This window comes from Corapipo altera, unplaced genomic scaffold (genome assembly GCF_003945725.1).
Source record: "Corapipo altera isolate COAL_440 unplaced genomic scaffold, ASM394572v1 112, whole genome shotgun sequence".
Classification (NCBI taxonomy): domain Eukaryota; kingdom Metazoa; phylum Chordata; class Aves; order Passeriformes; family Pipridae; genus Corapipo; species Corapipo altera.
This window is the reverse complement of record NW_020884899.1, coordinates 6,888,956-6,905,873: the sequence shown is the minus strand read 5'-3', so window position 1 is coordinate 6,905,873 and position 16,918 is coordinate 6,888,956. Positions and strand designations below refer to the sequence as shown.

At 40.7% G+C, this 16,918-nt stretch overlaps 1 protein-coding gene across 1 annotated transcript in view; it reads left to right on the top strand.

Annotated features, from left to right (window-relative positions):
- LOC113949901 (BEN domain-containing protein 5-like) overlaps positions 1-16,918 on the top strand; it is a 910,469-nt gene that overhangs the window by 677,563 nt on the left and 215,988 nt on the right. Inside the window, exon 7 of the mRNA XM_027649026.1 lies at positions 16,010-16,099. Coding sequence (XP_027504827.1) covers positions 16,010-16,099 — 90 coding nt within the window. The remainder of the gene's footprint in view (positions 1-16,009; positions 16,100-16,918) is intronic.

Sequence of the window (16,918 nt, the reverse complement as noted above, 5' to 3'; positions counted from 1 at the left end):
ACCTACAGGCTTTGCCACAGCTGTTAAGCTTCCTTTGTGAGGCAGGAGTTCTACAAGGGCACAGGTTAGTCAGTTTTTCAGAGCTTAAAATAATCCCGTTTCCCTGGTTCCTCAGAAGATGTTGTGTTTAAAAAAAAAATAAAATAAAAAAAATTACACACTTTAATAGAAATACTTTTCCTTCATTAAATTAAATCTCTAAAGCCCAATAGCATTTTCAGCGCTTATATGAAAATGCCAGTGGGGATTTGAGATTAAAAGCGGTATTTTTGTACAAGTCAATGAAGATCTCAATAGGAAAGAACACTCTTCAAATATAAATTCCTCCAGTATCGAGAAAGACAGATTTTTCTACTTAGGTCCTTGATAATACTTCTCCCAGCCTTGTTATGAAATTCTGTTTTCACATATCTGATATAAGGCTGTTACACATTAGCTCTCCATTTAATGAAATCTTATTAATGGTGCCTTTTTTATTATAGAGATATGCCAAGCTACTCAGATTTAATTCATGTTTAACAGTAAACATGAGGTACTGTGACCCATTTATATGCTGCTCAGGTTCTGTTTTCTAGCAAAAATGATTGAATGGCATATTTAAAATAAAACTAAAATATATCTTATATTGACTTATGCTGGTATAATCCTGGGCATACATTGCCATGAAAGGCCACTTACATATATGTGACCTGCAGCTAGAGGAGTAGGAAAGGAATATATTAAAAAACAAATTCCCAGAAAAGGTTTGTTGGTGGTTTGTTGTGGGTGCTTTTCTCCCTCTTCTGATGTCTCCTATCTATTCAAGCAAAAAAACCCTCCTAAAAACGTGAGGTCTGCGTTTTTGTAGATAAAATACTGCATGATCAAGGTGCAGATTTTGGGAAAGCGCTTTCCAGATTGTTTTACAGTGAAGAGAAGAAACAGGCATAATTCAGCTTTAGTAATAAATGAAAGCAGATGCAAAGGTGGGGGGTTTTTTCCATTCAACAATCTCAAAGCAATGTATCAAAACAGAGAATCATTTAAAATGGAGGAAAATAAGTCAAGAGTTATGAAAACAGAGGTCAAAAAATGTAGTGTGAATGTATACAGTCCCCTATAACAATTTTCATCATAGAATGATCTACATTGGAAGGGACATTAAAGATCAGCAATTCCAACCCCCCTGCCATGTGCAGGGATCCCTTCCACTAGGCCAGGTTACTCAAAGCCCTGTCCAACCTGGTCTTGAACACTTCCAGGGATGGGATATCCAGAGTTTCTTTGGGCAAGTTGTTCCAGTGCCTCACCACTCTTTGTTTTGAAGGCACCTGATCTGCTGCTTAAAATAATCATCAGTTCATCAGTAGTCATCTGTTCTCCCAGAAAAAGCCCAAAATAAGACTTAAAAAAGCCCAGTTAACTCAAGGCAGCCAAGTAGAGCATGTTTAAGGACAGACCTTGAATTGTGTCCCTGTCTTAAATTCATGTGTTCTGTCAGCACTGAGAAGGAACTCTTACTCTGGCTTCCCTCCTGCGGTTACACAGACAAGTCAGAGGATAGCTGGGATAGAGGAACAATATTTTGACACAACCCCTGTAATTTTAGGTGTTCCAAACTGTGTGTTCTAAATTTGAGCCTTCAAAGAATCCCCACCCTCAGGCTTCAGGGATGGGAAGAGGGTCTTATTTATTCATTCTGAAGCTACTTTTCTTTGTCACCTCAGTCAATATTCACTGGATTAGCTGGTGACCAACAGCAGTTGTGATCCTGTAATCTTCTATTCAAGGTGTCAATGTGGAAGGAATGAAAACAGCATTCTGATTCACGTGCTGTTTAATGCTATGTACTTTAAAAAAGAAAAAAATCTGCACTATAATATGTTTAGGATACTCTCGAAAGTGCAAATATGGTGTCAGGTGTCTTCAGGCTGAACCTGGGGACTTTCTATTCACTGGGTAAGTCTGCTTAGCCTATAAGTATTGAAAAATCAGGGATTTTTGCCACTATTTTTTTACTCCTGTGATTTTTGTGGTAGTCTTCCATTAGGTACAATCTGGAAATGCCTGTTAAAGCTAGCAGGAGAGGCAGAGGTATGTGGATATCCGAGAGACTTGGCCAAAGGAAGAACTCTGGTTGCCTATGGATACTGATATCTCCTGAACTAGGTGACAGCTGAATGCAGTTTTTGAAGATCTAAACTGTGGACTTAAATGGGATTTAGGCTACTTTAGTGGCTAAATCTGTTTGCGGATTTATTCCTGAATGTCTTTTGAAAGGTTACTCATCAGTTCAGTTGAAGAGCAACAAAAAGAACTTCTATCCTCATATTCAGATAATGCTACATCATGTGTTTGATAGAGGACAATGACCTTCAGAAATTTTTCCATCATTTTAGAAGCTGTCTCAAAACTGGGACAGTGGTCTGGGCCTTGACAACTTCTGAAAAGTCTCTCTGGGATTCAGTCCTAAATATCATCAGCGTGGACATGTCTGATTTGAAAGTTTCAGTTCTGCAATGATGAGAAAAATCTGCTTGAACTTAATGGCATGGAAGATTTCTTTTTCCTTCTCTGCCTTGGAAATATGCAGGACTGCATTACACCAACACTCTGGAAACAAAAGCCCTTAAATCCACTCTGACTTTTGCATGTGCTCTGTACTGTAATAACTGTGGCTAATGGGAAGATAGCTTCTCCAATTATTATAATCAATAGATTGAGAATGCAGAGATAAAGCAAATTAGGAGTAATCTGTTCTCTGTTTCTTCTAAATCAGTTCATAAACTGAGAAGACAGTCATTGCAACGCTGAGTTAGCTTTTCATTCAAATCAAGCTTTGTGTCACATACTGCTAAGGACAGCAGGGTTCAGTCTCAGTTGCTTTTGTTTTTCAGCTTCTCTGGAGTCTCTTTATTAATTTTTCTTTTATCTGAATTAGCAACAAATCTCTCAAATGTTTTTGACTGGAGAAGAGTATGTTTGGATAACAAGTGTGGTTGGGTAACACAGCTTCCATGAGAGATCCGTGTCAACTGGGACTGTCCCCCAAGCTTGGTGGGGCAGAGAGGTGTGGGGAGATGGAGTGCAGGTGTTTTGCTGGCAACTGTGCCAACCACTCGGAAGCCTGTGTTGGGTGAGGTGGTTAACCCATCTTTGTTTCAAGGATTCATCACTTGAATGGGCTTGAAATTGCTTTTCTCTTACTGTGCTGCTTGAAAAATACCTTTGCTATAGCCTGAGGGATATTTGGGAAGAATTATCAGCTCCTCTGTGATTGGGGGACACTTAGCACAAACAGGGATGTATGTGGTCATGTTGTGTTCTCTGATTTTTAACTCCACAAGGAACCCCAATGTTGACTCTTTGCTCTGAAGTCTACCTTTGATAAAGGAAAACAGGGTTGGATTCCAGCTCAGCTGAAGGTCATTAGCATTCTCCTGCTGTATTACATGCAGATTTTCTTGGCTCACAAGAATAGCATTACATGGAGTATGCATCCTATATAAGCAAAAGAAATGCATGCATGCAGAGATATAGCCAGGGTTTATAGGCTTAGTAGAAGATGTATAAACAGTCCCCTCCTCCACCTCCTCTGTCCTTATTTCCCACTGACATTCCCCCTGGCTGTGTTTTCCCTTCCTCACCCTTATATACTTTCAACAGATTGGGGTGAGAAGGGTTGTTTTTACTTTAAATAACTTAAAATCAGCAGTAGAGTCTTTGATCTATCACCATCCTGTATTGGCTGACCCTTGGGTGCACTGAGACTATTTGGGAGTAAATATAAATTCACTTATGTAGCCTTGGCTCAGGCATTAAAATGCTAGGTGGCAAAATTCCTTACAGCAAGGGGATGTGGATACAGCCCTCCTCCAAATAGGAAGGGCTGAGCAGCCAAAATTGTATCAAATGACATAGGCATGCATGTTGAAATTCTCCCTGTAGTTGCTCAGGAACTTCTGCACCGTACAGAATATGTAAACTGAGCCCTGTTGGCATCAGGGTAATTTGGCTTTGTATGGGGTGATTCCAAGGGTGGGGGAGCTGGGGAACACGGGAAAATGAACCAATCTTTTCCACTCCCCTTTTAATATAGTCTGTTTTTCTATTTAAATCAGGATGGGAGCAGGGGTGGGGAAAAAGTGCTGCTTCTGCAAATGCAGTGAGAGAGAAAACCCTGTTGGAAAAGACTGGAGAAGTCCATTTCAGTTGTAGGCCCTGGAACATGGTGATACCAATGGTAACAGCAATTGGCAGGTTGGTTGTCAGCAGCCTGCACTGGATGGGACAATACCAGGCTATTCTGAGGACAGTGACTAGGCAACTGAAAGCAGTATTCCATGATCCAGGGTCATCTTCTTGCATGAATCTTTATTTTTATAGACTAGTGTTCAAGCTACATTAGAAAGGTAGTGAGATACACAGGGAACATGATGGTGGACATGGTCTGAAAAGTCAAAGACTTGACTGAGACAGGAGCATCCTGGTGGCCAGGGAAGTTACTTGTAGGTCACTGAGGTGATTTTCTTGCATGTTTTGCTATTTTTGTAGGTCTTATAGGGTCTGTATAGCATATGCAGCTGGACCCTTTGATGGTGTTGGATGGGTAAACATATCACAAATTAAGAATAAGTGGCAAAGTCCTGGGCTTGATGCTGGTTTTGGCATTGAGTAGTTCCTCAAGTTCAAGCCACTTAATTAAAGACTAGTCAACAAGGTGTCAGTGCTGATGGAAGCAATGGCACCATCTCAGGCTGTGGCATCCCTCTGTGATGTCAACTGCTGTCTGAAATTTTTTTTTTCCCCTCCTAATTTTTTTGGTAAATATCCCCATTGTGCACACTGACTTACACTTTGTATTAATGAGAAATGTAAGGCTTTAAAAAAACAATTGCATTGTAGCCTCATTACTATGAAAAATCCATTACGTGGAAGTCATTTGTCAAAGCCAACTGTTTAGTTGCTGTAATTTACATATTTATCAAGTTTGATTGGAATGTAATGACTTTGACTTTCTTCATTTTTTTTAACCTTTCTAACCCTCTTCCCATAAAAGGCTGTTTTCATTTGTTTTATGGGAAAGGGCAAAACATAATTCAATTTACATTCACTATCAAATATATGTATTAATATTTTGAATAATTTGAATATATTTTCTACATTGAAAATGAGTTGCATTTCCATGTTTTTACATGAGAACTGATGTGGGATCTTATCAATCTGTGAAGTTTGTCTCTTCCAAGGGATCTAGGTACAAAGAATAGACAGCACAAGACTCTCTAAATGAGATAATGAGTGTCAAGATATGCGGTTAATATTGGATCTCCATAATTCTTGTAGTTGAAGGATCCAGACATGTATGGGTTTCTAGCACAACTACATGATTCATTATGGATGATTACTTTCATTTGCACTTGATGTTGGGAGGCTTGTGACACAGCACCAACTACAAGAATTAAATTCCCTTGAATGCAGGGCTGGAAACCCAGGAGGCTGCTGAGGACACTGATCCTACAAGCACCTTACACCCCCGTGAGCTGCTATAAAACAGGCAGAGGTGATGAGAAGTTGCTCTAGCAGCTGATACTGGGAGTTGTTAAAGTTAAGAAATGTGGCACAGCTTGTTTGGAACTGGCCTCAAGTGAAGAAATCTCTTTCCTGTGCTATGGAAAAGGCTGGAAGATTTGATATAGTGGCTGCAAGAACGGCAGGTGAAGAGCAGGAAGCCAGATCTCATCTGGGCTTTGAAACTTTCATTATGAAAAAAATCATATGGGCGTGAGAATTGAACAGATCTGAGTATAAGGTTCATCTGGAGGGGTCAGTTGGTTCCTCTGGAGTAGTCTGATGGCCTGAGCAAAAGCCAGAACAATGCATATAAAATTAAGTAATTTTTAAAAAAGTATAAACACCAAGGGAAGAGTCAAGTTAGAAACACGTTGAAATTCAGGAAAAGAAACTGCTTTCTGAATACCTAGAAAACTATCCTCACGATGAGACAATGGAACAGTTTTCCACAGAAATTGGGTGTTGACCAGATAAGGATGGTCTGGATGAGCTAAGAGGTCCTTCCCAGACCAAATGTGGAAGGGAATACAGACATTTTAGGGCCTAACTTTGAGAACTAGTCAATATCAAGCAGCAGGTGGCCAGCCACAAATATAACCTATGTGACAAAAAATGATCTGCTACAGAAGCTGTGGCATGCAGTTCATCAGCCCCTTTTCTGTTCTCTGCTGCTTCACAGCATCTCCCACTTGACATTCCTATCTTTGACGTGTCCCATCCTTTAAATAAATGATGACTGAGAGTGATCCCCTTGAGCTTCAACTTGGAGCGTGTTTTTATTAATTTATTTCTCACTGTGCTAGGTTTCTCCCCCTCCACTTTTAAAGGCTCCTTTGACTTTAATTAAAATTCTCCATAGGCTTATTGCCGAGAGAGGGAGTGTGTGTGTGTGTGTATAAATTGGTTTTAACAGTTTGCTGACTAGATAGGTTTTACAGAGCTCACACAGCCTTCTGGTGTGCATGTATGCAGGCAACAAAATGTGTCTTCTCTTGGGCACAATGCTGTATTGATTGACTGCACCTCTGGAATTTACTGCTAGCAAATGATGGGACAAAAAGGACAATTAGGATCGGTGGACACTTGTGTGCACATGAAGTTCCTTTGGTGCTTACAGAGAGCTTTGAGAGGAATCACGTCTGCGAGAGAAGCTGTTCTTGGTTTGATGTAAGGCAGGGGACTAACGCAGCAGTAGGAGAGAAGGTTTTATGTGTCCAGGTGGAATTTAAACATCTTTGCGATAATTGTTTTTGCAACAGGGGGGAAATGTCATAGGCAGTGTCTGAATAAGAATGGCAGCTTGCTTAATTCTTGGCCCTTAATCAGAATGGAAAGTGCCCTACCTCTGGGCATACAGCTCACCATTCTCTTTTGAAGGAAAGGACAAGGTTGTGACAGGACTTTCTCCTGCTAGACTGTGGGATTTAAGCTATAGGTCAAATATTCTTAGTACGCTTCTGTTTGAGGTCACGTCTGTGGCACTTGCTGATGCTGGACTCAGTCAAAAGAGAATGGAATAGGCACACCTAAGCAAAGTTGATTTTGGACTGTTGAGACTTCTCCTGAGCCACAGACTCCCTGACATCATGTCCCTGTGATCAAAAACTGCAAAGAATCAAGGAACAAAGGCAGGGGCCTGGCAGTGTGACCAAGAGGGGTCACTCCACTTCTTTGTGAAATGGGGACCCTTTACACCCCATCTTTGCCATCCTGCTTACATTAACAACATATTTCTCACCCTGTTTTGAAGCCAATGTCAAACATTGCAGTAAAGAAAGATTTGCTCCTGGCTGGCTTAGGGATGTGTGTGCTTCAGCCCTGAGGGTAGTCTGCATCCCCCATCTTGCTGAAGTATTTCAAAATTTGTATTTGGTGTGTAAGACCCTCTACTGAGCACCCTAATTTTTGGTGCTGCATCTTCAGGTCTGAATTCTGATTTCAGGCAAGCCATGAATACAAGGAGAGAAGTTATTCACTAGTGTCTATTTCTTGCCTGGCAGGCTCAAGCCTCTCTCCAAACAGAGTGCTGGTGCTTCCCAGAGAGGTCAGTGTCACGTTCTGAGGAGCATGGCTCTTCATGAATCTCGTTTCAGCACGTTGCTTTTTACTGACTGCTAGCTCAGCTTCTGAAGAACGCAGTCATAGTTCAGTCAAGGCCAAAACCTCTTGCAGAACACCCTGCACATCTTTCCTGGGATCGCTGCTTTCAAGCCACGTCTTGTACACTGAAGGTTTTATTCTGCGTAGCCCTGTCAGTCCTTCTCCTTCCTTGCAGGGAGGGTTCGGTGCAATACAAAAATCAGAAAAATGATCATGCCCTGTGTCCTGTAACCAAGCAAGGGGTGTCTCCACTTCTTTTCAATGACTGTTTTAGGAAGAGTAAGAGAGAGACGGGTTCGTGTTGTTCAAGTCAGTGTCTAAAAGGTGGAATACAGACAATTAATCAGCGACAGTGTTGGTTGTGTTGCTTCACTGCTCCCCCAGGTTTGAGTCTTTAGCCCAATGGGCTGAAACTTTCGTTGCTTTTCAATTCTTTTCCTCACAGTATGAGACCTGGCCCTACTTAGAACAAGGTACCTGAGTAGGCATCCAGCATTGTCTGACATTTCATGCCTCTCCAACTTTTGTTCTTCAATTCTGCTCCTGTTATACTTTTTGCCTGTTTAACAAAGGTGTTTAAGTGAAGAATACAAGACAAAGCCCTGGTGAATGGAGGTTTTGCAGTTACAGCTTCCCAGAAACATCCTTCCTGATTTTTACATGTTATGTTGCAGTTTGCTCCTTCCCTATTATTTTACCCATTGGCCTTGAGAGGTTAGACATGCTGGACTGACAGATCCTGGACTTGAGTCTCATGGCAGCTATAGATGTCATTTTCAGCACTGCCTTCCTTGGAAAAATCCATTATGAGCATAAGGATGTGGCTGTGCACTTCAAAAAACTGGAAGGGCTTTGAGAATAGCTGTACTGGGACTCTCAATTCTGTTCTGAAAGGCACACGGTTTTGCTCAATTTTTTTATGGGAAATTCTGAACACTGAAGTTAATCACAGGCAAATCCACAGCAAAACTGGAAAGAACAGAACAAAGGTGTTCTGGCTGCTCCTGTAACTGCTGGACTATTCTGTGAGGGGTTGGTAATTCCCTCTTTGCTATCTTGGCTGAAATTCTGACATAAATTATTCTCTTATCTTTCAGCCCATGCATACTTATAGCAAACAAACATAGCCGTAGCCCTCTCCACCGGAGAGAGCTGATAGAGAGTTGCTTTTTAACAGGCCCTAGCAATATCTTTTGAATCCCTGGGTTTTAAAGACAAACTGAAAAGGTACCCATGTAATGTAGTATTGCAGGTGGAAATGTCTTGCATCTGAATGCTTTGGTTCTATCCCTTTGTATCAAGTGAAGGCTACTGGGATGGTGAGCATTTTAGAAGGATGATAGCTTTGAACAGGGAGAGCAAGATAGGTACCAGTTAGCATCTATTCCTTTCCAAAGAATGAGGTCTGCTTGCTCTGGGGCAGCAGGCAGCTCCTTAGTGTTTCTATCTCATCTTTACTGTTGAAGGGTTGTGGAGCTCCACTAAGAGAACCCCGTGGAATGACTGAAGATCTTTATTACTGTCACTGGTGGTAACTGGAGAAGTGCTACTACATATGTAAGCCACTACAGTTCTATCTGATTTTTAGAGAGAGATAAATAGGACGTGATTTGGTTTATTCAGTTTGTAATTTAATGTCAACCATTGCGAGAGAAAAAAAACTGAGTACTGTAAATCAGAGTTTATATATTCAAATACAGGTGGGTGAGTTCTGACTTGATGGAGTTTAAGGAAATAGCGTTGAAAGACACTCAAGTAAAATGAAGCAAATCGTGGCTAGAATGTTTTTATCTTGGTGTTTTTTCTTTTCCCTGCAGGTAAACTTTACTTTCTTGTTCTATATCATCTGAAGGACACAAGCATTTTCTGGGATTTTGGGAATGATTTCTGGGGTTCTGGGATTAGACATCAAATTTAACAAGATGATATATAGCTTTGAGGAGACACATTTGATGTACCACTTAGCCTTCCCATAATTTACTGCATGCCTCCGGTCTCTGGAGGGCAAGGGGTTGATCTACACTCCAACCTGACTTTATAAATAGCAAAGGAGAAGAGGGAAAAAAGAAAGCAGGCTGGGGAACTGCCTGCTAAACTGTTATGATATGACAGTGATGCAGGTAGGTGACATTAAATGCTACTGTCTGCATCCTTAATTGTGAGTTGTCATCACCTTGGCCATTTGAGGACGAATAATGTGCTGTTCATATTCCAGCTTTCTATTCTTATTCATAGGACTGTATGTTCCAATGTTCAAATGTGTGTACATAATTTAAAAAAAAAAAAAACCCTCAGATTTTTTTGGAATGGATTTTTCTCTTTCTCTTTCTCTTTCTCTTTCTCTTTCTCTTTCTCTTTCTGGAAGGAGGAAAGATGTGAGTGTACCTTGACTGGGTTTGCATGCAGTTAATTTTCCTGCCTCAAAAGCATAGTGAGCTGCCAGTTTCAGAAAGCGCGAATGGAAAAATGGTTGCTTACAAGATGTAATGAAGATTAAAAACAAACAAGTGGGGCTGGGAGGTAAGGGGGGGTCTTGCTCTGTAGTCATTTGCCATTTCTGATTTTGCAAATAGCTCTGCAGTGTCGTTTGATCTATGCATCAGCATAATTTTACCAGGAGATATTTCTGGCCTTTTGCTTTACAGTCAGATCCCTTTGCTGGGCTATTAAGTTGAAAATGCAGTCAAGTATTAACATTGAAACTGTTTATGTAACCTCCCACTACACAGAACCCCTCCAAATACCCTGCAATTGAGGAAGGGAAGGAGGGGATGAAAAACAAGAGCTGGATAGAAATAGTGTCTGCTCTGGAATTTAAATAGGTCAATTCCTTCCAACAAATAGAAGTTAGGCTGTTGATATATGCCCATCTACTTAAACTGTCATCAAAGTTCACTGAGCTGCATTCCAGCAGAGATTGCTGGCCTTAGGGATGCAAAAGGCATTGTTACAGAAGACTTTAAGAGGGAAGAGGAAGGAGGAACAAAGAAATAGCCAGAAAAGAGATCATACAGGTACTACACTTTCAGATTCCTGGTGGCACTTACAAGTGTTGATAAGTCTTTCAGCATCTACCTTCAGAAAACTGAGTCCTGCTTTCCTACCTGCCCTGTGTTTGTCCCTATAGGATGCTTGCCTATGGCATAAGTCTAAAGGTTCCTTTTTTCCATCTTCTGCTGAGGTATATTTAATTTGCTTTAAACAAGAGCAAACCCAAATCCCAGAGCCTCTGAATCAGGGGGAGTTATGGAGAGGGAATACAATGAATGTCTTAATCTTGTGTCACCCTTTCTTTGAGACACTGTGCTACATTAAATTGATTTTGCAAATGAAAGCTAAAAGCTAAGCAAAAGCCACCAATCTATTTTGCCTAAAGATGATTTTAGTGCTCTTTATGTTCCCCTAAATGACAAACCAATTTGTTACCTGCCTACATAAACATTTGCCTGTATTAGCCCCAGAAATGTTTTATTTTTATTAGCCCAAACTTTATCTTTTTATGAAGACACAGGGGCCCAATAAAATTAGTGTGCAAATATAATACCCAATTTGCATTTTTCCATGGTCAGCAGAAAAGCTAAGTAAAATCAATTTGATATTAGGTCAGCATATACATCAATAAAGCATACGCTCACACAGGACCATTGTAATGGTCCTTGTAATTTCTATGCTGCCAGAGTAAAGAGATTAAATAATATTAAATGCTCCAAAATAGCTTTGCTTTTAAGGGGAATGTAAAAAGAAAAAGAGAGTTTGGCATAAAACGGGCAATAAAGGATAATAGTTGCACAATCTCCAACTTTAAAACATTGTGACAATGATCTCAGAGGCAGGCTTCCTGCAAGACAGCCCCAGTTCAGCCAAAATTATGTTTAAGCACATTTTTGAGTACAATACAAGTCCGTCAAACAAATCATGTATTTAAGCACCTGATAGAGTCAGGGACAGAGCCTGAATGAAAATCTGGAACTTGAAAGGTTTTGGATCCAGTTTTGAGCACTACATGCAGGACTATGCTGGATAGATGATCCATGCACAAGTGAGGCTTTGCTAAAGAAAAACCCTCTGTGCTCCAGACAGGACTGGCTGAACGTGGTGGCAGGTGAGGAGAGTCAGTGAGCAATGAGGGTCCCGTGTAACAGTGCAACCCCATCATGGGAGCCAAGATACTGCTACCTCCCATTTCAGGTGAAAGTACATAGGAATAGGTGTCTGACTTCCAAAACCAGTAGTCCAGTCTTTGCTCATCGCTCTGGGGTACAAACAGCATCATTTTGACCTTCTGTCTCAGCTTCTTTGTACTGCTCAAGCCAACCATAAGAAGACAAGAAAGAAAAGCTTGTGTGTATCTCACCTCAGCAAGTCCGGTGGGATTTGATAGTGATCAAAAACGTTGTTGTTTTGCACTCTCGTGTTGCTGAGATGTGTGCTCTTACCCAAAATGACGTTTGTGGCCAGAAGTAACAAAAATAAATGGGATTAGGTGCTGATCTGGTCTCTTAGGAAAAAACCAGAGCACGGTAAATGCTGCTTGGATTTGATTTGCTAAAGCAGTGTAATGTGGTAGAGATGAGGCACTTGGGGCAGCACTGACATCGGTGTTCGCTTTTGACGCAGATGTCACGGTTCTGTTGGGCACAGCCAAACTGAGGTGGCACAGTCAGGTGTGAAGCAACAGAGCTGGTTTGATTTCCTCGGTGGAGTCTTGAACTCACAGGGCTTTGATTATAAAATGCTGGTAACAGCCCACCTCATACTGCAAAGTACCTGAGAAAGGAAGACAATAATGGAATTCATTTGCAATGGATACACGTATTTCATTAAAATATACGTAGGTATTCAAATCAAATGGTTATTTGGCCATATGTTTTTAGGGTGATGGATTTCCATTTCTTCTGATTGGAGCCTTCTGGTCTTCTACAGATGACAAGGTTTTTCTAAGTGACTTGCCTCAACTTTGAAGTCCTCTACAAAGCAGAGAAATTCACTTCTAAGTTCTCCTGATGGACACCAGTCTAAGGGCTTTCTGAAACAGAATTCTAGGGTTGGACTTGCTCATCCTTTGTACTCCATCAGCCTTAGTGCTAATTTGTGAATTTGAATAGTTAGCACACCATGGCTACAAGACCTAAAGAAACCACAAATCTGCTGTCCATTTCTGGTCTGATATGGCAGTAGAAAAGATCCTGGATGTCAGGTGAAGTCCTACCTTGATTCTGTTACAGTACTTCATTTTGGCAGGGCAAATGGAATTCCATAAAATGGATTGAAATAGCTTGAAATTTTTAGATACTTATTATTAAGCTGCTACATACAAATACTGTCATTTTCATGTTTTTATAGTAGCATAAAAATGAAAATTGAATGAAAATGGATAAGTGAATTTGCTGCCTTCCCATGAAGGTTTAGAATTTTATCAGACTGTCTTTTTTATTAAGTAGAAAATGTTTTCTGTGCAACCCTGTTTTAGTTGCAGTAGTGTAATGTGTAACCAGGAGTGGCAATTGTTGTTTCCTGGTTGAAAGGTGGGGAAGTGTTGCCAGTGGGATTGCTTTAAGTGACTGGCTTGTACATGCTGCAGTATTAGAGGGTGAGGAACATGAGTTGAGGGCCAAACAGAGTGAGTGATATTCAGAGTGAGAGATTTGAGCTGCTTGCCTGCAATTAATTGAGTTTCTTTTCCTTGTGACATTTGCTAGGTGTTTATCACCGCTGTGGTAACTTGATAGCCAGAATAGATGTTGAGGTTAACGTTGTTTGTTCTGACTAGCACCTTAGATCCTCACAGCTTTGCCCAAGGGAATTCTCCTCTGCAGCAGAGAGACAGGATGGCAGTGGGTGAGTAGCAGGATACATGAGGGTGTAACACACAGTGGCAGATTGTTTAGGTCCAGTCATAAGTCAAGGCAAATATTATCAATTATGATGGTAGTGGTAGCCTTCAAAGGGAAAAGAAAATGTTTATTTCAATCTTCAAGATACTTTCCAGAAGAGAAAATAAAAAAAAGAAACAATTCCAGGCACATGTCTATATTTCTTTCCTTAGAATACTGGTTTTGTCAAATAGTTTTGTTTCTGAAATTCACTGCTGTGGCATTTAGAAGGGTAGAAGTGGTACCACAACAGACTATTTCTCTGTGTTTCCACAACTCTCAAAGTTGTGGCTAAATGGACTGTGCTTTTCTGTCATTTTGCTTGAGTGCTTTTGGCATCTACTAAGCAAAGCTATACACTTCTAATCATCTTAATTTTGATTGATCTTTTAAATCCTGAAGTAGAAAATAGGATGCATTTTCAATGTAACATTTAAATTAAAATATGAAATGGTGTTTTGTAGTTGTTTAGTGTGTTAATTTTGGCCAGCAGCCAGATGCCCAGCCAGATGGTCTCTCTTATCCAGGACAAGGTGAGAAAAATAAGATGGAAAGGCTCACGGGTCATGATAAAAACAGGGATATCACTAACTAATGACCATCATGGACAAAGCAGACTTGACTTCTGGGAAATGTAATTTATTGCCAATTAAAATAGACTTATATAGTGAGAATTATTGAATATAATGATGATTGTAATAACTGTTATGAAGCACAAATAAAAACAATATTGTAACTGAAGACAAAGCCACAAAACACCCCAAACTAACCCTCTGTCCAGAAAATTCCCTAACCAGGGTGCCATTCCAGACCCAAAGAGTGGTAGTCGGGCTGCTGAGCACCATATTCATGCTGAGCCACAGTTCCTTTAATCTAATACTGGTTTTCCAAGAGGGGAGGAAAACTCCTCTCCTCCTGCAAAAGTGATCCCAGACTTTTGCTTTTGTTTTCTAAAGTTGTTTTGCTGATTTTTCTCCTTCCTTCCACACTTGATGTTAATGCAAATGATGTGGGATGGTCATTGACTCCTAGAAGACAGTGTTGTTTTCCTTTTTGCTGCCTCCCCCTTTTCTTCTGCAGACAGAATTGACCCCACCAGCTGCTAGGTTTCTCAGAGACATTCTTTCTTATATTTTTTTTTACTTCTGGGACTGAAAAACACTAGAGAATGGTGAAGCTGGTGTATGAAAGAACAAATGAATGGCTGAGTTACAGGCAGAGCAGCTGTAGGACCTCTAGAGATGCTAAGGAAATTAAAGGAGAAACCAGTGATTGTCTCCTGAGAACAACAAAAAATGTATTGATTATTTCTGTGGTGCTGTTAGGTGTGATGTACCCTTGGGAAAACTGAGCATTTCTAAGAATTAAAAAATTAGCTCAGTTATGCTCTAAGGACTCTCAAACATCTTTGAAAATAAAAGTCTAACGTTGGATATATATCCAATGCATCTACATAATCGGAATTGAGGGGAAAAAAAAAGAAAGCTTGGATTTAGTTCCCAGTCTCTTTACAGTGTGTAAACTTTTTACTGCAAAACAAAGATTTAAACTGTCTCTAGCAATTGGAGCCTGCTTAGCATTACCCCTGCTGTGTGTGTTCAGGTTGAGATAAGACATCTAACTGAAGTCCTGACCTCTTATAGTCGTTAAAATTCCCAGAACCCATTTTGAAAGAGCATCGTTTTATTTCCTGTTTATTAAATGCAGTCACAGCATCTCTCACAGAGAAAAGATGCTGCTTGACCCATGTAGTTTAAGGCTGAAGGAAGTGGCCAAAGTGTTGTGGTTTCAGTACTTAGGGATTAACCCATATTAAATTCAGTATAGTTGGGATCTAAATCTCCCTTCCACCTACCTGTAATTTGATGGGGACATGGCACATTTTTGTGCCGTCACTGGAGAAGGTTGCTGGATTTAATCCTGGCCTGTTTTCCATACGTTATTTATTTTTGAACTTTTCTTTCAGTCAGGGCAGATGCAGTCCCAAATAGTTACCAGATTTTTGAAAAATAGCCTCCAAATCCTCCAGAGCAAAGCCTAATAAATGTAATTTGTAGCACTTTACTGTTGCTTGGCGCTGTTAAGGCTCGTACGAAGTGTAATGCAGGGTGCAATGGGCTTTACCTTCTGACTGGACTCCCACAGCTATTCCTGTGGCCCCAAGGGGACATTTATCACAAGTGAGAGCAGTTAAACTCGCTGTAGTAAATCTTGGTTTTTAAAAAGAGAGCCAGATGTGTTGTTTCAGGTTTGGCTCCATGTCATTAGTTTTGCAGCCCGTGTGCACTTTGCAGTATGGCCTGGCATGGAGACCTGGTGTCTCTGCCTCTTTCGGTTACAGACTGTGCCTATTTATAACATATGAGAAATTTTAATGAAAGGGTGTGCTTTGAAAATTAACAGTCCTTTGTTGCTATATCTGGGTCTGAGTTTAAGGATCTTTATTTCTCCTTTTCCCCTCTGCCCCCTGCCCTCTTCTTCTGCAGCAAACCTGCGTCCAGGGGCTGAACAGAAAGTGGTGTTCATCACTGCACGGGTCCATCCAGGGGAAACACCATCTTCCTTCGTCTGCCAAGGTGAGTGTCTGCACAGAGGTGGCAGATCTGGTGGGATCTGCTTTCCAATTGATGCATGCATTTGATTTGGATAGCTTTGACTGTGATAGAAGGCTGAGCTCACATGACAGATTTTCCCATAGTGAAATGAAGTACTAGACTTTTTAACCTTTTGTAACTGAAGTATAGTTAACTTCTAACCTCTTAGAAATAAAGCATACATCAGGAATTATTTTTGGGACCAACAATAATCACGTGACGGACCTAATGTCAAAGTGATGTATCCAATATTGCACTTCAAACACCAGATACAGGAACTGAACTGGTATAAACTGGACTAGTGGTCTGGCTATTAACAGAGATGGCAGAGAGCATGCACAACAGGGGAAGTTCAGGAGTTTAACCAAGGGGAAGACTTAGAGCCTTCATCTGAAGACCCTATGGGTGATAACACGTGTGCACAAGGAGGCAGAAACCATGTAAATGAGTTCTGGGAAATAATTAGCTTAAACCTGCCCAATCCATGAAATATAATGAATATATATACTGTGAGTGAATATAATATGCACACGTTAGGAGGAGACTTCCCCCGTGCTGCCTGGTGCCGCAGCAAGGAATACCTGCTTCATGGCACTTGGTGGTCATTGAGCGTCTTCGCTTCAACAGTGAGGGTACTGGCAAAATCTCTCATCTAATACCCAGCTGCTTGTCTTTTTTTGAGGTAGTAGGAATAGACTATGTCCAAGTCTTGTGAGTGTCTGCTGAACTCGGTCAGAATTGGGCTCTGACACTATTTGGGAAGAATTGACACAATGTGATCACGCAAGGCTCCTTTTCTTA